This window comes from Pongo pygmaeus, chromosome 20 (assembly GCF_028885625.2).
Source record: "Pongo pygmaeus isolate AG05252 chromosome 20, NHGRI_mPonPyg2-v2.0_pri, whole genome shotgun sequence".
In the NCBI taxonomy this organism is placed as follows: Eukaryota; Metazoa; Chordata; class Mammalia; order Primates; family Hominidae; genus Pongo; species Pongo pygmaeus.
In genome coordinates this window covers 24,386,795-24,414,727 of record NC_072393.2, presented here as the reverse complement: position 1 = coordinate 24,414,727, position 27,933 = coordinate 24,386,795, and the positions used below count along the sequence as shown (strand labels likewise).

The 27,933-nt window shown below is 37.6% G+C and overlaps 2 protein-coding genes across 2 annotated transcripts in view; one reads left to right on the top strand and one right to left on the bottom strand.

Annotated features, from left to right (window-relative positions):
• Positions 1–27,933, bottom strand: part of LOC129020624 (small ribosomal subunit protein eS27-like) — a 143,605-nt gene that overhangs the window by 55,430 nt on the left and 60,242 nt on the right. The gene's annotated exons all lie outside the window — the stretch shown is intronic.
• On the top strand, positions 5,916–26,939 carry LOC129020281 (zinc finger protein 726-like). Its single transcript, XM_063658221.1, is given in 5 exon segments — positions 5,916–6,062; positions 12,011–12,137; positions 12,623–12,718; positions 24,333–24,453; positions 24,455–26,939. Coding segments are annotated over 5 exon segments (2,001 nt in total). The 3' UTR covers positions 25,965–26,939.

Sequence of the window (27,933 nt, the reverse complement as noted above, 5' to 3'; positions counted from 1 at the left end):
TTTTTGAGATGGAGTCTCACACTGTTGCCCAGGCTGTAGTGCAGTAGCATCATCTTGGCTCACTGCAAACTCCGTCTCCCAGGTTCAAGTGATTCTCCTGCCTCAGCCTTCTGAGTAGCTGGGATTACAGGCGTGCACACTCACAACTGGCTAATTTTTGTATTTTTAGTAGAGACGGGGTTTCACCATGTTGGCCAGGCTGGTCTCGAACCCCTGACCTCAAGAAATCTGCCCACCTCAGCCTCCCAAAGTATTGAAATTACAGGTGTCAGCCATTTTGCCAGGCCTTATCACTCTCATCTTTCAAATCGGCCCTGTGTATTTTGGTCAAACCAATACAAGGCCCTGTGTATATTGCTGGGTCAAACCAAATGGGTGAAAGGCTCTTGCTTGGGGTCTGCCTACAAGAGGCCTTGTGACATATCTCTTCATCCATTACTTTGGAGGTGTGACTCTCCTCTTCCATTTGCACCATGCCCACACAGAAGATTGTGGCATGCCTCTGAGTTCAGAAACCAGGTGGTGATTTTCTTGTACCCAGGTCTTAACTGCAGAGAAAATTGTGACATATAGCTGAGCCCAGTATCCAGGTAATGTGACTTTGCTTTCTGTGCCTTGCTTTTGGAAGAGAATTGTAACATAACCCTGGCCACGCAACCAGGTGATATGACTTTCTGCTTGGTCCCTGCCCTAAAAAAAATTGTAACATATTTCTGTCCCAGCACCCAGGTGATGTTACTCTCCTGTTTTCTTTCTATTCACAGTTTGGGTTGTGACACATGCTTTAGCCAAGGTCACAGTTGTGATGTTGACACTAATACCATGAATCAGCCAGAAGGAGAGATACTGGCACTTGTAACTAAACTTGGTGAAATGGGTGTATTCCTGTGTCTTCTCTAGATAATAACATCATAGAGGATTACTATTCTTTCACATTTTTTATAAAGTGTTTGGATGGTACAGAGCATGTCATGCTCACTGGAGAGATCCTGAATTTCACAGGTGAATGCAGTCCACAGTAAAAATTCTGACTGTCATATGTGATCATGCCATCACAGTTCACAGGGTGACTCATTTCTAAACCCAGGTCATAGGCAGGTGCACACTCTCCTCTCTGGACCCAGCTACTTGGAGAGATGTTGAATCTCATACATGGGCTTAGTTCCACAGGTACAATTATGAGTCCATACTAGGAAAAAGTCTCAGAGAAAATTGTGACTATCATGCATATTGTATAAATACCTCAGGTGGTACAGAGAGTTTTATAATGAGGTCCATCACAGGTGACATTGTGATACTTATATGCACACCCAGCAAACAGTAAAGATTGTCATCTTTCCACATGAACACAGCTCACTGTTGAAGTTGTGATTCTCACACCTAGAGGTAGCCAAAAGTTGAAAAATTGACTCTCACACGTGGATTCAGTCTATATGTGGGTTGATGAGTCTCAGACCAAGATTCAACATACCAGTGAGGCTTTGACTTCACTAAGGGGACACAGTTCACAGCAAAGATTGAGACTTTTATACATGTATTTACTCTACTATTGAGATTGTAACTGATGTACTCAAACTCAACTTACAAAGGGTGTTGATTCTAATACCTAGAAATGGGACATGCACAGGATTGTTAATTTTTCCCTACATTTACTGCAACTGTAATTGTGAAATACACCTCTGACCAGCACCTGAGTAATTTGATTCTCTTGCCTAGTGCCCAGCCTATAGATTGGATTGTGGCACATCGCTGGACCCAACACCTAGGTGGTGTGGCTGTACATATGCCTTGACACTGCCCACGGAGGGCTTTGTGACACGTGACTGAGACCCACACCCTGGTTATGTGACTTTCCTGATTGTGCCCTGCAATTATGGATTATTGTGACATATTGCTATGTCCAACATCCAGGTGATGTAACTCTCCTTGCTGGGTCCTGCCTACAGGAAGCATTATGACCCACCTCTGTACCAATCACTGAGGTAATGTGACTCTCTTTTTCTACCAGGTACCTTCACACATAAATGATTTTTTTCCTCTTACTGGTCCCAGCACCTAGCTGAAGTGACTCTTCTAAATAGGTTCTGCTCACAATGTAGATCATGACATACTGCTGGACTGAACAAGGTAATGTGAGCTGTCTGTCGAAACTCTGCTCACAGCAGGCATAGTGACATATCTGTGAATCCCCATCTCTAATAAAAATGCAAAAAAAAAGACAGAAATTGCTTGAACCCGAGAGGTAGAGGTTGCAGTAAGCTGAGATTGTGCCACTGCACTCCACCTAAGAAACAGAGCAAGACTCTATCTCAAAAAAAAAAAAAAATATATATATATATATATATAAACTTTCTTCTGTACTGCTTACTCTGTTTTGACCCATTATAATGGGTTTCTGTTGCCCCAAAACTGTATGGTCACAGGGATAGATTGGCAAGCCCATAGATGCCATTTTATCTTTTCTCTAAGCTGTTTTTTAGAGACTTTGGTTTTCTTACATAACTTTCTTGTCATGCCTGGATGCCTCAGGGCAGTCACAGCAGCTTCTCTTTTGGTAGATAAAGCCAATAAACTGGCTTTAGAACAACACCCTGAGGTTTAAACCCACACCAAGTACAAGGAGTCCTAGAAGCTAAAGGACACCAGTGGATGATAGGGGGACGCTTATTGAAATATCAGGCATTTTGTTAGACACTCCTGATAAACTGTTGATGCGAGGTGCTAATCAGTGAAAAATAGTTAAACATTTGTATGACTCTGTTAATTTGGGAAGAGATTCCCTGTTTCAATTAATGTTGGCCTTTTATAGAAAAAGGATTACTTAAAACAGTAAACCCGGTAACTCGAGCCTGTGAACTATGTGCCTGGAATAACCCAAATGACCAATGTTTATCTCCTCCTTTAGTAAGGCCTGTTCAGCATAGAGGAATGTACCGTGGTGAAGATGGCAAATAGACTATACTCAGATGCTCCCATGTAAAGGGTTTAAATATTTATTAGTATTCACTGACACCTTTACTGTTTGGATCAAGGCTTTTCCTACCCGGTCTGAAAAGGCAATTGAGGTTCCTAAATTCCTACTAAAAGAAATAATTTCACCTGGTGTGGTGGCTTATGCCTGTAATCCCTGCACTTTGGGAGGCCAAGGCGCGGGTGGATCACCTGAGGTCACGAGTTGGAGACCAGCCTTGCCAACATGATGAAACCCCTGTCTCTACTAAAAATATAAAATATTAGCCAGGCATGGTGGCAGTCCCCTCTAATCCCAGCTACTCAGGAGGCTGAGACAGGAGAATTGTTTGAACTAGGGAGGCGGAGGTTGCAGTGAGCTAAGATCATGTCACTGCACTCCAGCCTGGGCAACAAGAGAGAAAATCCGTCTCAAAAAAAAAAAAAGAAAGAAAGAAAAGAAAAAGAAATAATTCCTAGATTTGGGCTGCCTAAGAGCTTACAGAGAGATAAAGGCCTATCTTTCACAGTGACAATTACACAGAACATATCTTGAGCCGTAGAAATTTAGTAATGCCTTCACTCAGCATGAAGGCCACAGTCTTCAGTGAAAGTAAAAAGAGCTAATCAAACTCAAAAGATGACTCTTGCTATGCTATGCCAAGAAACATCAAAGTCCTCACTGTCTTTACTATCTGTAGCCTTATTACAGGTTCCAGTGGCCGCTAAGGGAAATCTGCAGCTCAGCTCTTTTGAAATAATGTATGCAAGGCCTTTCTCAGCTACATACCTTCTAATAGACACAGATACTTTCAAGCTACAGAATTATGTGACAAGTACAAAACACACTCTGAATATGAAAATCAAAGACTCCCTTTCCCAACTAAGGAAGATAATCTTCTTATAACCCAGTCAGGAAATTGGGTCCTATTAAAAACTTGGAAAGAAGGATCCCCAGCAGATCAAGTTTCCCCAAAATGGAAGGGACCTTATCAAGCTCTCTTTAGTAACCCAACTGCGGTTAAAATTCTGGGAATAAACAGCTGGGTCCACTTATCTCAAATTAAACCTGTCTCTTATGAAGTCCTACAAGCTGGCAGAACACAAGAGACTGATCCTGTTTATTTCCATGAGCCAGTGACCTCTGACTCCTGTTCAGAAGAAATGCATGGGATGGGTAACATAAAGATATAGATTGCCATTCTACTTTTGGGTATAAGTTGGAATCATGCAGAGTAACTTATTTACTGAGTGAGCACAGACTTCATCCTCTCTACATAATCAAACAAACTGTTGGGTATGTAGACATTTTAACAGAGACCCAAAAGGAAACCTGTGCTTTGATCAAAACCAAATGTTGTGTGTATGCTCCAGACTATTCACATAATATTACCCAGGCTATAAAAGTTTTAGGCACTCATATCTCTGCCATTTATGCACTATCAGTCAACCACATATCAGCTTGGTTCCAACAACTGCCCACTTCTTGCAGAGCTTTCCTGTTTAGTTTACCTGGGATAATTTTACTAATTTTGCTTTGCTGTTGTGAAATATACTGTGGTTTTACTCTTTGTGTAGAAATGCAAGACAAGCTCACTAAATGCTTTCTTAAATTGGACATTTATTAGTCTTCCAGTAATCACCTTTTTTTGGAACTTGAAGTTATGAATGACCTTCACTATACCAACACTGTCTGAGTTTCTCTCTACCCTGAATGCAGGAGGCCCCAACAGTTAGGAATATCATCGCCCCTATTCAGCCTGAAAAATTTACAGAAGGTGAATCTTTGTCTCTCTGCAACTCTTAGGATTAAGGGTCCTCTTGTAAAACAAGGGGAAAATATGTCAGAAGCATTTATACCAGAGCGACTCCATTTTGAGAGAGGGCTAGGAAAATGCTGCTGAGACTTGCTGGGCTGCATTCTCAGCAAGTTAGACGTTCCTAGCATCTAGATGTTTACGATTAAGGGAACGAATTAATGTTTACTAAGCAGAACCAGACTTAGGACTGTCCAGATATCCCAATATGTGGAGAGCAGAGGTATTCCTAATTTTGCTTTAAAGATAATATCGAGTCCACGGATGTGGTGAATCACCCCTGTAATCCCAGCACTTTGGGAGGCTGAGGCGGGTGGATCTCCTGAGATCAGAAGGCCGAAACCAGCCTGGCTAACATGGAGAAACCCCGTCTCTACTAAAAATACAAAAATTAGCCAGGTGTGGTGGTCTGCACTTGTAGTCCCAGCTACTCTGGAGGCTGAGGCAGCAGAATCGCTTAATCCCAGGAGGCGAAAGTTGCAGTGAGCCGAGATCGTGCCATTGCACTCCAGCCTGGGAAACAAGAGCAAAACTCTGTTTCAAAAAAAAAAGTTTACATTTTGGATACATTGAAAAAAAGAGACAGCAAAGAAGAGATAGAATTTTCCCGTGCTCTGGGATGGGCCTGGCTCAGCTCAGGGAGGAAGCCTTGCCTGAAAAGGCTACAACTTAGGCTGTCAATCTTTCTTCTTTCAGTCCAACCTCTGATCACATCTTCTATCACTCAGGGCCTGAGAAGGCGGGGTCTTAAACGTTATCCCATCAGGGACGCTGTCCTGAGAACTGTCCAATCAGACACACAGCTGGAGCGAACAGGGCGGCTTCTGGTATTTGGCTGGGCCTTTGTCTCTGGCTGCAGTCGTTGCTCCTGGTGTCGTCCTGATTGGTCTGTGTCTTCTGCTTTTAGAGGCCCAGCCTCTGTGGCCCTGTGACCTGCGGGTATTGGAGATTCACAACTAAGACAGGAGGACCCCCTGGAAACCTAGAAATGGTGAAAGTGCCGGGTCCCATCCCGAGAGAAGGGACGAGCCTGGTTGGAACCCGTGGGAAGCGGTTGTGATGGGACTCAGGCCTCCCCGCGGTCAGCTCCACAATCTGCGCCCGGAGTTCTCCTTGCCCAGCTCGGCCTCAGTCCCCTTCAGCCATAAGATGGCGGCTGCACTGACAGCCGGGCCCTCCAGACGGCCTGTCTCTTCCCTGCGCAGTGACCGTGTCCTGGCCTGGAGCCCTCTCTGGGCAGCTCTGGACCTGCAGCCCTGCATCTCTCCCAGATTGTGCAAGTACCACGGGTGGAAGGTCAGGGCAGAATCCTGACCCGGGGCGCAAGTTCATGAATGGGAAGAGTTTTTGTCCGTGGGATTCCCAGGCCCTTTTTTTCTGTTAGAAATGTATGGGTGTCACCACGAAAACGTTAAATAACTTAATCAAAGGGTGATTCAAAAATTGTTGAGCAGCACCCTGCTGTGGTTTGTAATTTGCAATCCATGGAAGGCGCCTGAAGGAAAGATTTTTATAAGAAAACCAAATTCAGGAATTGTCTTGGTATGGTTATGTAGTTTCTTTGTTGTTGCTGTTTTGTTTTGATTTTCTATTTTTTGAGACAAAGTCTCATTCTGTTACTCAGGCTGGAGTGCAGTGGCTCACCCCAATCCCCGCCTCCCAGGTTCAAGCGTTTTTTCTGCCTCAGCCTCGCTAGTAGTTGGGACTACAGGCGCTCGCCACCACATTTGGCCATTTTTTTATTTATGTTTTGTAGAGACGGGGCTTCACCATGTTGGTCAGGCTGGTCTCGAACTCCTGACCTCAGATGATCCACCCACCTCGGCCTTCCAAAGTGCTGGGATTACAGGCGTGAGCCACTGCACCCAGCATAGTTTCTTAATTTTTACAATCAAGGTCTAAATATTCTGGTTATGTAATCAGCTTAATTGGCAGTTTATAGTTGGTTAAGCCTGAATTTGTTTCCTCCAATGTAGTTATTTACCAAAAAATGCTCTTGAGTTTAGAATTTTTTTTTTTTTTTTGAAGTAGAAATCCGGGGACTAGAGCCACCTCAATCTAATTTCCTGCCACTTAATTATTTTCACACTCCACAGAGGACTAATTTTTTTTTCTGAAATTTTCACACGTGTCTCAAGCAGGGCCTCAAGTCCACTCCTCATCCCTTATTCCTCCAGTCTGACTCTGGCTTGCAGTAAAATACTAAATTTTCAGTTTCATCTGACATTCCCAAATGCCAATTTCCCCTCCCTAATTCACTTTATCAACAATTTGTCATTTAGTATACATTTTAATACCTATTTTAATTAATTTTTTTTTTTTAACTTTTGAGATAGAACCTTGCTCTGTTGCCCAGGCTGGAGTGCAGTGGCTCAATCTAGGCTCACTGCAGCCTCCACCTCCTGGGCTCAAACGATTCTCTTGTCTCAGTCTCTCAAGTAGCTGGAATTACAGGCACTCACCAGCATGCCTGGCTAATTTTTGTATTTTTAGTAGAGATGGGATTTCACTATATTGGCCAGGCTGGTCTTGAACTTCTGGCTTCAAGAAGTCCACCTGCCTCTGCCTCCCAAAGAGCTGGGATTACAGACCTGAGCCACCGCACCTGGCTAATTAATTGTTTTTTGACAAAGCATTTGATGGCACATTTAAAAAGATTTTTTTTTTTGTACATATTTCCTATGAGAGTTAAGCAAAGAATAATTTGACACTATTGTAAAATATCTCTGTGGGTTTTTTTTCTTCTATTTTCCCTTGACACAGATACCTTATCAGAATGTTTTTGGGTCAAGTTTTTTTTTTTTTTAGAAACATTATAGGGTGATGTGTTTTCAGTCACCCTTCAGGTTTTCTTGGACCTGGATTTCAGTACTGTATGGGGATAAACCACGATACCTATCATAACTATGTCTGCTAGAGTGTCTAGTGAATATCACCTCTGGGGCTTATTCGCTCATAGGACAACCTGAGGTTTTGAGTGTAGCTTCTCAAGTGCACACATGGATGCCCTCAGGCTAAGAGGCATTTCCTGGTGTACTTTTTTTTTTTTCTTTTCAAAGTTAACCTCTTGAGACATTAATATTGTCTTCACCTAACCCACCTTTCATTTCTTGGAGACTCATTGCTGGTCAGCCAATCAGATACCAGTATTGAGGAGAAATATAATTTCTGTGTCCTGGATTCCTTTAGGGGACAGAAAAATAGTACAAGAAAAACAGTAAAAAAATTCTAGAAAAAAAATCAGCACTCCAAAGACAAGAAAACCACCAAACTGCAAAAAGCTGACTCCATTGAGATGGTGTAAGAACTTGCAGAGTAAAATGCGCCTGAGGCACTCTCTGGGTCATAGTTCAGAGTCTCCTGAGAGGGGGTTATTGAGCACTTAAATGAGCAGGGTGGGTGGGACAATCTCTCAAGTAACTGAATGGCCTGACATGACACATGAATAAGACATATCTGTACCCTGAAAAGATTTATTCCCTTATTTTACCTGAGGTTTATTTATTTATTTTTTAAGACAGAGTTTTCCTCTGTCACCCAGGCTGGAGTGAAGTGGTGCCATCTCGGCTCACTGAAACCTCTAAATCCCGAGTTCAGGTGATGCTTCAGCCTCCCAAGTAGCTGGGAGTACAGGTGTTCACCACCACTCCCTGCTAGTTTTTGTATATTTAGTAGAGTCAGAATTTCACCATGTTAGCCAGGTTGGTCTCAAACTTCTGGCCTCAAGTGACTCACCTGCCTGGGCCTTCCAAAGTGCTGAGATTATAGGTGTTAGCCACTGTGCCGAGGTGTTTTTTTTTTAATTGTATATTGCATTTTATTAGTAGAGCTTGAAAGGTAAGAAAATATTTACAAAGAGCATGAAAAAGGTGAGTATTTTTTTTTTTTAAATTGAGACAGTTTCGCTCTTGTTGCCCAGGCTGGAGTGCAATGGCACCATCTTGGCTCACCACAACCTCCACCTCCTGGGTTCAAGTGATTCTCTTGCCTCAGCCTCCCGAGTAGCTGGGATTACAGGCATATGCCGCCACACACGGCTAATTTTTTATATTTTTAGTAAAGACGGTTTCTCCATGTTGGTCAGGCTGGTCTCGAACTCCTGACCTCAGATGATTCACCCTTCTCAGCCTCCCAAAGTGCTGGGATTACAGGCGTGAGCCACCACACCTGGCAGGTGAGTCTTAAAAACATTAATATCTAATAATACATTTTGTTGAAAATTTTCACTTACCTTTTTCTTTCTCAGAGAGAGTTTAGAAATTTTCTCAGGTGTGTGCTTTTATGGCAGAGTAATTTCATACAGAATTCCATCTAGCTTTTAGAATGGTAGCTACCAAGGAAGAAAACAAAGTAAAATTTCTCTTCAATTTCAGCTGTAGACAATGAATATATTTACACACACACACACACACACACACACAAAATGTGGTTGGTAACTGGTTAGTTACATAGATTCCTGAAAACTTCAGTTCCTTTTGTTAGCAGGGTAAATTTTTGACAGTGAATATCTTTGTTCTATATCTTGTTTTTTTGTATGTGTGTTGGTTTTATTTTTAAGATAGAGTCTCACAATGATGTCCAGGCTGGAGTGCAATCTCAGCTCACTGCCACTTTCACTTCCCAGGTTCAAGTGATTCTCCTGCCTCAGCCTCCTGAGTAGCTGGCACTACAAGCATGTGCCACCACACCTGGCTAAGTTTTGTGATTTTAGCAAAGATGGATTTTCACCATGTTAGGCTGGTCTTGAACTCCTGGTTTCAAGTGATCCGTCCACCTCGACCTCCCAAAATGCTGGGATTACAGGTGTGAGCCACCATGCCCGGCCCTATATCCTGTTATTTTGATTTTTGAGTTTAATGCTAAATTTTATGTGATGAAAATTGGTGCCTCCTATAAGTGTTCCCAAGTGACTAATTTTTTTTTTTTTTTTTTTGAAATGGAGTTTTGCTCTTGTTGCTGAAGGTGGAGTGCAATGGTGCAATCTCGGCTCACTGCAGCCTCTACCTCCCTGGTTCAAGTGATTCTCCTGCCTCAGCCTCCCGAGTAGATTGAATTACAGGCTTCCACCACCATGCCCGGCTAATTTTGTATTTTTAGTAGAGATGGGGATTTCACCACGTTAGCCAGGCTGGTCTCGAACTCCTGACTTCAGGTCATCCACCCACCTCAGCCTCCCAAAGTGCTGAAATTACAGACGTGAGCCACCGCACTTGGCCGACTAATTGTTTCCTACATGAGTTTTAATACAAATAATAAAATAATACATTTATTGTCTGAAAGGAATAAATACTTTTGCTATTCTTTGAGGTATAAAGTGCAAGTGCCTTAAAATGTTCTTCCGTTACATGAACACTGTGTTTGAGTAATTTTGCTGAATGTTTCTAACACTTAGTTTTAGTTTCAAAAACCAAGTTAATAACTCTGATGTGGAAATTAAAGCTTGCGCTGCAGGAGGGTGCACATGAACAAAGGAAAGTAGGGGGTTTTTATTACCTCTGATGCAGCTTTTTCTTGTTACTGTGTCCTGCCTCCACTGGCTGGAGTTGGATTGCATAATCTAAACTAAACCCAGTTGGCCAACTTGAAAAATGCAGGAATGCAGTTATACCGTTGGGAAGGCAGGAAGATCAGTTTCGGCGGAAGTAGCCATTGCGATGGGAGGGGTAATTCACAGATTCGGTAGTAGATTTGGAATGTGGGCTCCATAGATAAAAACTGGGAGAAGGTTGTTTCCCAGGGCAGGGGGAACATACAGAGTAAGAAAGTCTGGCCTTGAAAACAGGGAACAGAAGGGCAAAGAAACTTAAGCTAGCTAAACATTTGAAGGAGAATTTCTTATACTGTATTCAAAATCTATGCATTACACGGTTTAGAAAATGCTCATTTAAATAGGATGGCATTTATTACCTGGAAAGTTCTGAAAAAATATCAGGCGATAACTGCTTATTAGGGTGCTAAAAGAAGAACTACTTAAAATCACTATTAAAAATGTTAGAACATAGGCCGGGCACAGTGGCTCACGCCTGTAATCCCAGCACAGTGGGAGGCCGAGGCGGGCGGATCACGAGGGGAGGAGATCAAGACCATCCTGGCTAATACGGTGAAACCCCGTCTCTACTAAAAATACAGAAAGTTAGCTTGGTGGCCAGCGCCTGTAGTCCCAGCTACTCGGGAGGCTGAGGCAGGAGAAAGGCGTGAACCCGGGAGGCAGAGCTCGCAGTGAGCTCAGATCATGCCACTGCACTCCAGCCTGGGCGACAGCGAGACTCTCAAAAAAAAAAAAAAAAAAATTGTAGAACATGGAAGATACCTGTATCTTGTACTTACCATAAAAATGATGTTTTCTTATGGTTAAATTCAGACCGTAATTTAGTAGGGGCCATATCTCAGTAGTGATGCTGTGTCCTTCTGGGTGGATCAGCACACTATAAAAACTTTTCCTAGTGCAGTTGATATTAATAACTCACTTAATAAGCTCTCTTACAGATTTGTTCACTATAGAGTTATTTTTCTCTTCATTAAGTATTTTTATGCAGCTGATGTGCATAAACCATCACATTTAATCTGGCAGCTGCTTTTTTTTTTTTTTAAGGTTTTCTTTGCATTTATCTTTCTTTGGTAAATGAAACTCTCATCTTTGTTTACAGGCCAGAAAAACTGAAAAAAAAAAAACAAACACACACACACAGGCTCTTCCACTTACTGGATGTTTGACAAAATAGTCTTTTGGTGTCAAAACATTGGCATTACTGGTGAGCTTGGTAGAGCCTGGCATCTCAGACTTTATTTCAGATCTCCTGAAAAAATAATCTGCTTTAATAAGATGTCCAGTTTATTGTACACATTAAAATTTGAGTGGTAACTTCTAACTCAACATGTCTATTTTGTCTGAAATATATAAACTATGTTTTTTCTTCTGAAAAATGTACACAACTAATTCTCTATTATGTAAATATAGCATTCAAAAATGTACATGTTAGTGATATGCCCTCAATTTTACACTTTATCATTCAGACAAGTATCATACATACACTGAGGTTGTGGATATTAGGCCAGTCTCTTTTCTCAGAGTTAGAGAATACATTAGAAAACGTTTGTGTGTTGACAATTATTTTATTGGAAAATTTCAGTCATTCTTTTAAGTCAGAACCAGTTCTATTCACTTTCTGATTTTACCTTGTGTCAAATAAAAAATTCTATTCATAGCCACTTTGTAAATATGTGTGTTTGTGTGTGTTTTTCAGGGACTGTTGACATTTAGGGATGTGGCCATAGAATTCTCTCTGGAGGAGTGGCAATGTCTGGACACTGCACAGCAGAATTTATATAGGGATGTGATGTTACAGAACTACAGAAACCTGGTCTTCCTGGGTGACGATAACTTTAATACAAAATTCCTCAATATAAAATAAAAATTTCATTTCTCTTTGTAGAATGTTTTCTGGTAATTATGCTTTCATATTTCTGTTATCAAGAAAATCCTGGGAGTTGTCTGTTTAGAAAAAAATTCTTCAAGATGTTTCATCTTGACCTGAACTTTCCATATTCCTGAGCTGATCTGTGTCCTTCATTTTAGATTAGTGGTAATTTCAGAAGCTTAGTGGCATAAAATATTGTTATTCACACCTTAAAATCTATCTGCTTCACCAATTTTTTATTCAGTAGTGCCAGGCACTGAAATTAAGAACCTACAAAATTAAAATATTTTCTAAATATTTTAAAATTTCTGTTATAAATTAGTATATTGGGATAAATTTATTAGAATAATCTATTATATCCTTTTTACTGAGCGCATTACTAAGTTGGTAATTGGAGAATATGAACAAGATTTGTGTTAGTTATTTTTAATAAAACAGGTATTGCTTTCTCTAAGCCAGACCTGATCACCTGTGTGGAGCAAGGAAAAGAGCCCTGGAATATGAAGCAACATCAGATGGTGGATGAACCCCCAGGTAGGTGAGAGTGAATACAACAGACGACATGGATGAGAGGTCCAAAGTCAAGAAGAAAGTAAGTCTTTAAAGCGATTTGGGAAGCTGTATTCCTAAGGAAATAGTTTCTGGGAAGCCTGAAATTGTTTAAAAATTACACTCTCACATAGGGCCATCTTCTCTTCTGCTTATGCTTATAAAATCTCTAAGAATTCTACTTTCCCTTCAATGATCTTCCTTGAAGTTTACAGTGACAGCCAAAGCACTGTTCATGGCATATAAAAGAGGGCACAATCTGACTTCTTGTTTTTGTGGACAGATAAATATCTGCGTAATTTTGAGATACTCTGTTAAACTATTTTATTTTGTTTCATATTATTTTATTTGAGAGGCAGCTTTGCTTTTGTTGCCAAAGTTGGAGTGCAATGGCACAATCTCAGCTCACTGCAACCTCCGCCTCACAGGTTCAAGTGATTCTCCTGCCTCAGCTTCCTGAGCAGCTGGGGTTACAGGCATACACCACCGTACCCAGCTAATACTTTGTATTTTTAGTAAAGATGAAGTTTCATCATGTTGGCCAGGCTGGTCTCAAACTCCTGACCTCAGGTTATCTGCCCACCTTGCCTTCCCAAAGTGCTGGGAATACAGGCGTGTGCCACCATGCCTGGCCTAAACTATTTTTAAGTTCTCTTTTTGCGTTGCATCCCATCTGGAATTTTGATAGGGAGTTTATTGAATCTAGAGATCACTTTGGATAATATGGCATTTTCACAATTCTTATTCTTTCAATAGAAATAAAATATTTTTAAATTTATTTGTGTCCTCTCTAATTTTTTTATTGATATATCTTTCATTTAAAAGATTTATGAGCTCTTGGCCTGGCATGGTGGCTCACGCCTGTAATCCCAGCACTTTGGGAGGCCGAGGCGGGTGGATCACGAGGTCGAGGTGGGTGGATCGCGAGGTCAGGAGTTCAAGACCAGTGAGATGGTGAAACCCCGTCTCTACTAAAAATACAAAAATTAGCTGGGCGTGGTGGCAGGCACCTGTAATCCCAGCTACTCGGGAGGCTGAGGCAGGAGAATTGCTTGAACCCGGGAGGTGGAGATTGCAGTAAGCCGAGATTGTGCCACTGCACTCCAGCTTGGGTGACAGAGCAAGACTGTGTCTCAAAAAAAAAAAAAAAAAAGATTTATGAGCTGCTTAATTAAATTTGTTCTAAAATGGATTATTTTATGCTATCATAAATAAGATTGTTTTTTCCTCTGTCAGAGAGTTTGTTTTAAGTGTATGGAATGATTACTTAGAATTGTATGTTAGTTTTATATTTTGCTAATTAACTGAGTGTATTCATTAGTTTAAACAGGTCTTTATGTACTTTTTATTTTTTATATATTTAAGATTACATGATCTACAAACAAATATTTTACTTATTGCACTTCAACTTCAATGACTTTAAATTTTTCTTTTGACTATTTCTTCTTTCACATGCCTTCAGTGCAATGTTAAAATAGAAGCATTGACAATAAGAAACAAGAGTTTTGCATTGGTGTGCGTAAATTTGAAGGAGCAAACACCTCTTCAGGATTTTATAAACTGGTTTCAGAAAGAAAAATCTATTTTTGTTCGGCCCCCAGAGTGATAGAATGCCTCTGGGTTTGTAGTGAAGAGGGGTTTTAGGTTGGTCTTAAGCCTTCTGGATTTGCACAAGAATCCGTTTAAGTGGTCTTGTTAAAAGGGGCTTGGATAGTTGTAATTCTCATTCAATTTTTGGACAGAGTGAATATCCTTCAGGACTTTGCTCTGCGGGGCAGACCCAAGGGCAGGTTTCTGCAGTCAGGTCTGCATATGGTGGGCTTTATATCAGGATATGGATGAGCACGGCTTTCAACGAGTACAAGAGAGAATTTTCCCAGGTCACTTTGGGTTTCTACATGGGCAGAACCGACCATGAACTGTGGCTCAGGGAGCTGGAACTACGTCATGGAACTGCTTCAGGAACCACAGTAAAGGCAAAGGTCTGCAGGCCTGCTGCATGGCTATAAATGGAGGTCTTCCTCCAGGCCTCTGGAAGGGCAAGACCTCCCCCGGACTATGGCTGGGAAGAGTTTGGGATTGTTACAGAGTAAGTTTAAAATTCTCAGTGGAACCAAGTTAGGTGGAACATTTTCTTGTCTGTAGCCAAAAACAGTAGTCCTATAGTTTGCCACCTGAATGAGGGCCTGTCTTCTAAACAGAAATACCTTCAGTCTTGGGCTTTAGCAGAGTTTCACAGCTCCCTTCCTGGATCTCAGAGCTCTTTTAAAGGCACTTATTTTTGAAATGGGGGTCTTCCTTCATAACCCAGATGGGTCTTAATATTTTGACTGCAGGCAATTCTCCTACTTTATTTTGCCATGTAGTTGTCATTACAGGTGTGAACCATGATGCCTGGTTCTCTCATAAAGGCATTTTTATCAGGAATGGCTGACAAAGTTTCTTGCTTTCAGGGGATAAGAAAGTAGGACACCTTTTTTTTTAAAATCTTATTAATGTCACTTTCCATATACATTTTTACTTTCTATTTTCTACTTCAAATTTGTCTGTAATTTTAGATTCAGAAATTTAGGGTAATATACTAGAATTTACATGTTGTGCCTGAATTAAATTAGGTAATTAGTATGCATGCAGACAAAAAGGAATTATAGAATTTTCAACAACTTTTATCAGCCTATATCTAAATAATAACATAATTTATTCCCCAAATATTCATTTTATATAGGAGGCTCTAACCATATTCTGCTCTCTCTCTCTCTCTCTCTCTCTATATATATATATATACAAGCAATGTAAGGATTTTCTTTGCTTCTAAACTTGGATTACAGTAGTTATATTTTGTTTAAAAATAGCATATATTTAAAACATAAAAATAGGCACTGTTTTTTTAATGCTTAAATCTATTAAAGGTTTCTCATTAGCATCTCCCATTTATGATTGTTCTGCATTTTCTCTGAAATTTTATTGCCATAAAATGGATGCCAGTAATTTCAAATGCCTGCCTTCCATGAGTGCACAGTTCCACTCAAACATTGCAGTTTTCTAGACAAATTATTTGTTAATGTACATTAATGTTGCCAACTAGATTTTGTGACTAAGCATTTCTGTTATTATTGTCTTGCAGTTGTATGTTAGTGTGCTTTTTAGTGTAAGTTTGTTAACATCAGTTTATTGTGTCTGTTGGTTTTACTTCAGTATTATAATTTTAGACAATTTGCAGTTGTTTGTATACTTTAAGTTAATGTAAGTTTTAATTAAAAGATAAATGAGCCATATGTATCACAATCAAATTATATATGTGTGTTTTTATCTGCAAATATGACCCCAATTTTGGCTATACCTTCTCTTGTATACATTCTTAGCTCATTTTCTTTCTTTCTTTTATTTTTTTTTGGAAATGAAGTTTTGCTCTTGTTGCTGAGCCTGGAGTGCAATGCAAGATCTTGTCTCACTGCAATCTCTGCCTCCCTGGTTCAAGTGATTCTCCTGCCTCAGGCTCCTTAGTAGCTGGGATTACAGGTATATGCCACCACACCCAGATAATTTCGTATTTTTTTTTTTTTTAGTAGAGATGGGGTTTCTCCATGTTTGTCATGCTGGTCTGGAATTTCTGATCTCAGAAGGTCTGCCCACCTTGGCCACCAAAAGTGCAGGGATTACAGGCATGAGCTACCTTGCCCTGCCTCTTAGCTCATTTTCAATATTGGTTTTATCTTTTCTAAGTGAGTGGCCTTGGAAATAGTCTTACTTTCACCATGTGTTTAATGATGAATATATATTTCCTTTGTGTGAGAGAAACACTTTTGTGATCCGAAGGTAATTTTAAAAAAGATTTATAATTCTGTATTTTTTCCAGTTTAAAAAAAAATTGTTGTAAAAACACATAATGTACAATTTACCTTCTTAAATCTATTTAAATGTACATGTCAGGGCCAGGCATGGTGGTGGCTCACATCTGTAAAACCAGGATTTTGAGAGGCAAGGACGGGGGGATTACTTGAACCCAAAAGTTTGAGACCAGCCTTGGCAAAATATGGAGACACCCTCTCTAATAATATTTTTTTCTAAGAAATAGCTAGGCATGGTGGTGTGCACCTGTGGTCCCAGCTACTTGAGAGATTGAGGGGCAGGATTACTTGACCCTGGGAATGTGAGGCTGTAGTGAGCCATAATTGTGCCATTGCACACAAGCTTGGGTGACAGATTGAGACCCAGTCTCAAAACAAAAACAAAATGTTTATTTTAGGCATGTCATGTATATTCACATTGTTATGCAAAAGACTTCTTGAAATTTTGCATCTTGTAAAACTAAAACTCAATATCCATTAAATAACATTTATCCATTTTATACTCTCTCCATCCCTTGAGAACCACCCATCCACTTTCTGTTTTTAAAAATGAGACTATTTTATATGTCTTATATAAGTGAAATCATAACATCCATCATTTCATTATGGCTTATTTCAGTTGACATAATATTCTCAGAGTGTATCTTTAAATGTGAGAAGTTTTTTTTAAGGCTGAATAATATTTCATTGTATCAAATATGTCTTCAAGGTCCTATGTTGCGTATTTTAGATATAGATTCATAAATGGAATTGCTGTATTTGATAATTTATTTTTAATTATTTGAAGTACATTTATAATGTTATAAAATAATGGGTGCATCCTTGTTTTCCACCAACAATCAACCCAACTAACTTTTGTATTTTTAGTAGTGATGGGGTTTCACCATGTTGGTGAGGCTGGTCTCAAACTCCTGACTCATGATTTGCCCACCTCAGCCTCCCAAAGTGCTGGGATTACAGGCTTAAGCCACCACGCGCGGCCAAGGGTTTCATTTTTATTGCATCATCGACAGGTTTGGTGTTTTTAAAAAATTGATAGTGGCCATTTAAATGAGTGTGAGGGGATTTTGTTTTTCATTATGATTTTTATGCATTTCTCTACAAATTAGTTTTGTGTGTCCTTTCAAATGTTTTGATGAAAATTTATTTCAATTACTGGCCTATTTTTAAATAAAGTTATTCGACTTTATTGTTTTGTTTGTTTGTTTGTTTTGAGATAGAGTATCGTTCTGTCACCTAGGCTGTAACCTCCACCTCCCAGGTTCAAGCGATTCTCCCACCTCAGTCACCTGACTAGCTTGGATAACAGGCGCATGCCACCACACCTGGCTAACTTTTGTATTTTTAGTAGAGATGAAGTTTTGCCATGTTGGTCAGGTTGGTCTTGAATACCTGACCTCGTGATCTGCCTGCTTCGGCCTTTCAAAGCGCTGGGATTACAGGTGTGAGCCACTGCACCTGGCTATTGTTTAGTTTTAAAAGTTTTTATATTTTTTGAGTATTGACTCCTATCACATATGATTTGTAAATATTTTCACCCATTTTCTAGGAGGCATTATCCCCCTATTAAATATTTATCTGTATTTATATGTGCAGAAATGGTGAAGTCATTATTTCTTTATAAATTATCCACTCTCAAGTATTCCTCTATATGCAAAATAATTAATACAGTCTATAATGTTGTCTAGGTTTTCTGTTTTTTAATTGATTTTTTTATGTGTGTTTTCTATGATGGAAAATGGGGTCTTGATGTCTACAATTATTATGTTGCTATGTATTTTTTGCTTTACTTTTGTTAATATTTTCTTTATGTATTTTGGAGCCTGATGTTATATATACATATACATATAGAAAGAAAGGAAAGAAAGAAGGAAGGAAGGAAGGAAGGAAGGAAGGAAAGAAAGAAAGAAAAAGTAGTTATGGATTTGTGGTAAATCAATTCATTTTACCAATATATACTATCAATGTTTGTCTCATGTTAGCACTTGACTTAAAGGATATTATGTCTAATACCCAATTGTAGTTACTATTTTCATAAAATAAAGTTTTTTTTCACCATGTGGTTTTCAGCCTATTTAACTCAGTGCTAAAATGAGTCCCTTGTAGGTGGCTTTTTCTTAAGCCACTAAGGCATTTTATTTTTTCTTTTTATACTTTCATTTAATTACTTGTTTATTCATTTATTTTTGAGATAGGTCTCACTCTCAACCAGGCTGGTTTGCAGTGTTGTGATCATGGCTCACAGAAGCCTCAACCTCCCAAACTCAGAAGATTCTCTCATTTTGGCCTCTCAGGTAGTTGTGTGTAACCTCTCAGGTAGTGTGTAGCATCACATCCAGCTAGTTTTTTTGTATGTATGGTTGAGACAAAGTTTTACCACATTGCCGAGGCTGGTCTTAAACTTCTGAGATCCAGTAATTAGCCCACCTTAACTCCGAAAGTCCTGAGATTACATTTCTTTCTATTAAGTAGTTCAATTAATTTACATTTAAAATTATTTATTAAAATGAAGTTATTAGTTTTATTGTTATTGTTTTATGTATTCCTCAGTGGGTTTTTAAATAAATTGTTTTATTGCCTTAAATTTTATTTTAATTGTGTAGTGACGTGCTTCAATTATTTTTTACATTTTGTTTTGCATAGTTTCTGTAAATATTATCTTCATAACCATCTTGTGTATTAGTCTGTTTTCATGCTGGTTGATAAAGATATAACCCGAGACTGGGCAATTTACAACAGAAAGAGGTTTATTGGTCTTACAGTTTCATATGACTGGGGAGAACTTACAATCATGCTGGAAGGTGAAAGGCATGTCTCACCTAATTGGCAGACAAGAAAGAGAGCTTGTGGAGGAAAACTCTGCCTTATAAAGCCATCAGATTTCATGAGACTTATTCACTGTCATGAGATCAGCACAGAAAAGACCTGCCTCCATGATTCAATTACCTTCCACCACATTCCTCCCACAACATGTGGGAATTAAAGATGAGACTTGAGTTGGGACATGGCCAAACCATATCATCTTAAAACATGGAGTTTACATGAAACATCTTAAAATTAAAACAATATATTTAAATCTCATGACAAATTGAATATAAAAATTATACCTCTATATTTTTCAGTTTGTTATTAACATTAAAAATTATTTTATATTGTATATTAACATTTATGCAGGTTTTCATTCTGTTTTAAATATTCTACAGAATAGCTTTAAGAGTTGTATGCATCATCATTATGAGAGTAAAGATTTCTATATTTGTATATTTACATTTAATAGAGCTCTCTGTTTTATATATGGTTTTATGATGCTGTCCAGTATTTTATTTTTAAACAAAATTGACTCATTTTAGCATATTTTTTGTTATATGCAGAGTCTCACTGGATTACTCAGCGTGATCTGAAACTCCTGGTCTCTAGTGTTCTGACAGCCTTGGCCTCCTAAAACTGTAGGATTACAGTCATGAGCCCACAGTGCCTGCCCCCGTGCAGCATTTTTTCATAAAACTGTGCTAGTGGTGATGAACACCCTCACCCTTTATCTTGGATTTTTTTTTATTTTCATCTTCTTTTTGAAGTGAAATAAATTTAAATCAAATATTATTGGTTAGAATTGTTTTTTCTTTTATTACATCAAAATTTGGAAAGTTCTCACCCTTTTTTATCTTCAAGTAACCTCTATTATTTTTTTCTCATATTCTTCTTCCTTAATGAATATATCGATCTAGTTGATGGTATCTAATTAGTTTTACATTCCATGTTTTAATTTTATTTTGCAATTTTATATTTTTGTATATAAATAGATATATGTATTTGAGGGTATGTCAGAACACATCTGTTAATTGTGTCTTGATTTTTTAGTATATATTCTAATTGTGCGTGCCAATATTTAACTTTGTACAATTTAAGACATTGTGGAGCAAAATCATATATGAATTAGCCATATGTCTTTTCCAATAGAATTATCTCTATTTGCCTGGAAAAATGTTATCCTTGTTTTTTTTTATAACTTGTATATTTGTTGTGAAGGTTTGTTGTGAGTGGTTTTTTAATACTGTGTAGATGAGAAGTCATGAAATTCTTGTAATTTCAACATCCTATTAATTTGTGAATCTATATGATTTTTGTGTGGGAGAAACACATTTGGATTTGAATATAATTTAAAACTATCATAACTATATATCTTTTAGATATTATTGTTTATTTTTACTTGTCAATAAAACATAACAAAATTTACCACAAAATATTTTTAAATATTCAGTTTATCTTGACATTGTCATGCAACATATTGCTAAAACATTTTTATCTTGTAAAGCTAAATCTTAATACATATTAAACAACTACTAATTTTTCCATTGTCTACCAAATTTTCCAGAGTCTTGCTCTGTCACCGACACTGGAGAGCAGTGGCATGATCTCAGCTCACTGCAATGTCCACCTTCCAGGTTCAAGCAATTTTAGTGCCTTAGCTTCCTGAGTAGCTGGGATTACAGGTACCAACTGCCATGCCTGGCTAATTTTTGCATTTTTAGTAAACATGTGGTTTTGCTATGTTGGCCGGGCTGGTTTCAAACTCCTCACCTTAGGTGATCCACCTGCCTTGGCCTCCCAAAGTGCTGAAATTACAGGTGTGAGCCACCATGGCTGGCCCCAATTTTTTCTGTTTTATGGCACTTTTCGAATATCACTCTGTTCTTCGTTTCTAAAAGTGTAACTCCTTCATATATCTCACACTGTCTGTTTTTGTGGCTGGCTCATTTCATTTTGCATAATGCCATCAAGATTTATATTTATAGTTGGTAGAATATTTCCTTCTTTTTGAATACTGAGTGATATTCCAGAATTTTTTTTCTTTTTTCTATTTCTTTTTTTAGATGGAGTTTCCCACTTGTTGCCCAGGCTGTAGTGCAATGGCATGATCTCGGCTAACCTCAACCTCTGCCTCCAAGGTGCAAGTGATTCTACTGCCTCAGCCCCCCAAGTACCTGGGATTACAGGCATGTGTCTCCACACCTGGCTAATTTTGTATTTTTAGTAGAGACTGGGTTTCTCCATGTTAGTCAGGCTGGTCTTAAACTCTCAATCTCAGGTAATCTGCCCGCCTCACCCTCTCAAAGTGCTGGGATTACAGGCTTGAGCCACCACACCTGGCCTCACAATTTTTATATTTCAAATTATATCTGCTGAATGATTTGGTGAAAGAAATTTGCATTGCTTTCACCTATTGGCTTACAGTAACAATGCTACAATAACTATGAGTATGTAAATGACTCCTTATATGACCATATATGTGAAAGTTTATATGTGTGCTGCATTCTATTTTATGTCTGCTTTTTTACCTTTATACTAATAGCAAATCATTTTAATTCTGTAGCTTTGTAATGTATTTTGAATTAAGAAATTAAATGCCTCCGGCATTGTTTCTTTTTTCTTTTTTTGAAGATTGTTGGGCGCTTTATAGTCTCTTGGGATTCTGTATACTTTTGGGGTTGTTGTTTCTATTTCTTCAAAAATGCAGTGAGAAATCTGGAGAACATTGCATTAAATATGTAAATTGCATTGAGCACAATGGACATCTTCACAATTTAACTATTTCAACTTTTGTATAAAAGCACACTCAAGAGTGGGTTGTTTAATTTCTATGTATTTGTAAATTTTTCATTTTTTTTCTCATCGTTGTGTACTCTCATATCATTTTGGTCATAGAAAGTAGTTCATGGAATTTTGCTTTTAAAAATGTTGGTAAGACTTCTTTTGTGGCCTAAGATGTGGTCTATCAAGGAAAATGTTATACGAGCTATTGAGAAGGGTGTGTATTCTGATGTTGTTGAGGAGTGTTCTCCATAACTCTGTTTGGAATAATTGTTTTATACTGCCTTTAACTAGCCTGTTCCCTTATTAACATTCTTGTTTTATTTTTGTTACAGAAAGTGTGGTATTAAAATATCTTTCTATAATTACACTGCTTTCTTTGTGTTTCTTCCATTCTGTCAATATTGGCTTTACATATTTGGAACCCTAATGTAAGACACACACACACACACACACACACACACACACACACACACACAGAAATTTGTAATAGGTTCCCAGTTAATGAATCGATTATTTTTTGATGTTCTTCTTTGTTTCTTTGGAGTTTTAATTTCAAGTACATTTTATAAAATATTATACTTTTTGACTTAAGATGGAGCTTGTGTATGATTATTTTGACTGTTTATGCTGTCATCTGATTAATGTTTGCATGGAGTGTCTACTTCCAGTCTTTTTTAATCATTAAATTTCTTTTTTGAGATGGAGTTTTGTTCTTTCACCCAGGTGGGAGTGCAGTGGCATGATCTCGGCTCACTGCAAACTTTGCCTCCTGGGTTCAAGTGATTCTCCTGCCTTAGCCTTCTGAGTAGCTGGGACTACAAGCATCTGCCCCCACGCCTGGCTAATTTTTGCATTTTTAGTAGAGATGGGGTTTCACCATGTTGGCCAGGGTGGTCTCAATTTCTTGACCTCGTGATCCACCTGCCTCAGCCTCCCAAAGTGAGGCATTACTGGCATGAGCCACAGTGCCCAACCTCTTTTGTGCATTTATACAAATATGTTTGTGGTACTTTGGGGATTACATATAACCTCTGAGAAATACAACAATATATTTTAATCTGGTAAAAAAATAAGTTGCATACAAAAATTCTTTTTCATTACATCTTCCCTCAAATTTGTCATTGACATTGCTAGTTATGTCTTTTTGTGTTGTATATTCATTAACAGATATTTATAATTATTTCTATACTTTTTTCTTTCAAATTTCAGAGAATAATTAGAAATGTTTTCTGCACCACTAGGATAATACTCAGAAATTCTACTTTTGTTTATTTGTGTATGTTTTCCAGAAAATTATTTTTATATGATTATGTGGTTTTTTTTGAATCATGTTATTTTAAGTAAAATAAACCATTTTCAGCACCCTTTATATGTAGGACATAAGCAGTACCAATATACTTTTTTAGAATTTGTTTACTTTGGAAAGTTTATGTATTTTTATTTGGCAGGATAGATTCACTGATGGTATTATTCTCACTTAATAGATGTTTATTTCCACAACTTTTTTTATGACTACGTCACACAGTTCCATTATGGCCTGCAAAATTTTTGTTAACTGTTCACAGATTATCTCATAAGACTATGTTTGTAAATGGCACATCACTGTTTTCTTTTAATTTTTATTTTTTGAAGACAGAACCTCGCTCTATCCTCCAGACATGCTGGAGTGTACTGGTGCAACCTCAGCTAACTGCAACCTCCACCTCCCAGGTTCAAGCGATTCTCCAGCCTCAGCCTCCTAAGTAGCTAGGATTACAGGCACATGCTTCCACACCCAGCTAAATTTTGCAGTTTTAGTAGAGACAGGGATTCACCATGCTGGCCAGGCTGCCCTTTCTAAAGGCATTATGTTACAGTGAGAAGCAGGAAAAGCTGCATTGGGTAAATTTAACAGACTTCTCTTTTTCTTCTATGTGGTTTTTCACATTGTGCTCATCTGGGACACTGCACACAATTAACTCATTTATAAATTTTCCACAAATGTATTTTGGTCTCTATGTTTTTGTTACATTTATATGTCTGTGAAAGAATTAGGGCCTGTGGTATTTTGCAAAGCCATTTTATTTATGTAGATGGTATAAATTTGTAGGTAAGATTTTTAAACTATATTCATGTGAGTCTAGTAAGTGGAGTAATTTATTTAAAAAGATTTTTTTCAGGTATATGTTCTCATGTTGCTCAAGACCTTTGGCCAGAACAGGGCATGGAAGATTCTTTTCAAAAAGTAATACTGAGAAGATATGAAAAATGTGGACATCAGAATTTACAGTTAAGAAAAGGCTCAAAGTGTGGATGAGTTTAAGGTGCACAAAGAAGGTTCTTATAATGGACTTAACCTGTGTTACACAACTACCCAGAGCAAAGTATTTCAATGTGGTAAATGTTTGAAAGTCTTTTATAAATTTGTAAATTCAAACAGACATAAGACACACTGGAAGGAAACCTTTCAAAGGTAAAAATGTGTCAAATCATTTTGCATGCTTTCACACAAAACCCAGCATAAAAGCATTTATACTACAGGGAAGTCCTACAAATGTAAAGAAAGTGGAAAAACCTTTAATTGGTCTTCAATCTTTACTAATCATAAGAAAATTTGTACTGAAGAAAAACCCTACAAATGTGAAGAATATAGAAAAGCTTTTAATTGATCCTCAAATCTTACTACACATAAGATAATTCATATTGGAGAGAAATCTTATAAGTGTGAAGAATGTGGCAAAACATTTAACAAATCCTCAACCCTAACCATACATAAGAGGACGCACACTGAAGAGAAACTCTACAAATGTAAAGAATGTTGCAAAGCATATGTGTGGTCCTCAAACCTAACTAAACATAAGGGGATGCACACTGGAGAGAAACCCTACAAATGTGAAGAATGTGGCAAAGCTTTTAGCCAATTCTCAACCCTTACTACACATAAGATAATTCATACTGGAGAGAAACACTGCAAATGTGAAGAATGTGGCAAAGCATATGTATGGTCCTCAACCCTAACTAAACATAAGAGAATGCACACTGCAGAGAAACCCTACAAATGTGAAGTATGTGGCAAAGCTTTTCATCGATTCTCAAATCTTAGTGCACATAAGATAATTCATACTGGAGAGAAACCTTACAAGTGTGAAGAATGTGGCAAAGCATTTATATGGTCCTCAAACCTTACTGAACATAAGAAAATTCATACCAGAGAGAAACCCTACAAATGTGAAAAATGTAGCAAAGCATTTAGCCAATCCTCAACCCTGACTATACATAAGAGGATGCACGCTGGAGAGAAACTCTACAAATATGAAGAGTATGGCAAAGCTTTTAGACAATGCTCAACACTTACTGCACATAAGATGAATCATACTGGAGAGAAACCCTACAAATGTGAAGAATGTGGCAAAGCCTTTAACTCGTCCTCAACTCTTACTAAACATAAGATAATCCATACTGAAGAGAAACCCTACAAATGTGAAAAATGTGGCAAAACCTTTAACCAGTCTTCAATCCTTTCTAACCATAAGATAATTCATACTGGAGAGAAACCTTACAAGTGTGAAGAATGTGGCAAAGCTTTTAATCGTTACTCAAATCTTACTAAACATATGATAGTTCATACTGGAGAGAAACCCTACCAATGTGAAGAATGTGGCAAAGCCTTTAAATGGTCCTCAAATCTAACTAAACATAAGATAATTCATACTGAAGAGAAACCCTACAAATGTGAAGAATGTGGCAAAACCTTTAACCAGTCTTCAGTTCTTACTAACCATAAGAGAATTCATACTGGAGAGAAACCCTGATAATATGAATAATGTGGCAAATCTTTTAACTTATCTTCAACTTTTAATAAACATTGAGGTAGTTTATACTGGAGTAAAACCCTACAAATGTGAAGAATGTGGGAAAGCCTTTTTCTCATCCTCATCCCTAACAACACATAAGAAAATTCATACTGGACAGCAACCCTACAAATGGAAAAAATTTGGCAAAGCCTTTAACCAGTCCTCACATATTACTACAGATAAGTCATATTGGAGAAAAATCTTACAAGTGTGAATAATATGGAAAGCCTATAAAAAGTCCTCAATTCTTAACAGACATAAGATTATTCATATTGGAGAGAAACTCTACAAACCTGAAAGATATGACAATGCTTTTGACAACACCTCAAATTTTTCTAAACATAAAAACATGTTGCCAACAAATTCTAGAAATGTGAAGAATGTGACAAAGCCTTTAAATGATTGTCACACTTGATTATAGATAAGCTAATTCATACTGAGAAAATTGACAGTGTGAACAATGTGGCCAAGCTTCTAACCAATGCTCACATCTTATTGAACTGTAAAGCATTTATACTCGAGAACCAATGTACAAATATTGACAAAAAAGCCATTAATGCCTGCTCAAATCTTACTCAAAATCAGAGTTCATACTAAATAAAAGCATTAAAAGTTTAATTACTATCAAAAGACCTATCAGAAAATATGTCTATAAAGTGCAGAAGAGTATTTATTTTGAAAAAGCATTACCAATATGAAGAGGGTTGTAATACCTTTGCTTGTATCACAGATCGTATTGTACACATTTTGTGCTAGAGGAAAATCTTGAGGCAGTTGTTAAAATTTTGTTCAACATCAAGGAGTTTATACTGAAGAAAACCCTGCCAATGTAATAAATTTGGAAAAACATTTTTTTCAAAAACTGCAAATTATAAAACACCGGAGTTTATACTAAAATATATCTTTGCAGATGCATTAAATGTGAAAGATGTTCAATCCAAAGTTAGTTCTATGTAAATATCAGGGAATCATTCACAGTAGAAATATCTAGGGCACTCAAACTTTAGACATTATACTAAATCAGAATGCTGAGTATAAAAAATACAGACTAAAGTTAATGTAGACATTATTTGTATATAACTTTAAAAAAATTTTTGGAAAGATATAATTACATTCAAAGTATACTTTTTGTGAAAATATGGAATTTTTAAAAAGTGAGTAATAATGGAATTAATGTCTTAAATTACTTCATGCTGTTTCATCATTCCCAGTGTATTCACATGTGAAAATATGTGACTAATTGTTGCTGCATAAAAGATACGAAAGATTCTTTTTTTTAGGTAGGTGTTATTTATGACCTTTTCTATGGAAGGGTAAGGACATTAAAATGTAGGATGCATGATGAAAATTTAAGTAGAGAGGCTCTTTGTGGTTAACATAACATTGAGTGATGTATGAGGTAGGTGTTCAGAGTAATCTGCATTATTAGGAAAGAAAAACATTTTTAAATTTTGTTTTAGTATGTTATCTTATTAATTGTACTTTTATGGAATAATATTAATTATACTTTTAAATGATAAATTTTATGTCAACTTTCCGTTTAAACATTTTTAACAGTTTAAATCCTATTATGAATTCATTGAAGTGTTATGCCACTAACTTTAGCCTATTCCACCTTACTCAAGGGTGTAGGTAAAAGATGGTAACAATATATTATTTGGTAAGATAACGGACTGAAATCTCTAGTAATCTTTTTTGCCAGTAGCTTTAACTGTCAATAAGTTACAGAATATTGTTCCGATAGGTGAAACTTTTGTTCTTATTTTCATGTTTAAATTTATTTTTCTTAATTTTTGTGGATATATAATATGTGTATATGCTTATGCCATATATGGCATATTTTGATACAGGCATGCAATATATAATCATATTAGAGGAAAATAGGTATCCATTACCTGTAGCATTTATTCTTTGTATTAAAAGCAAT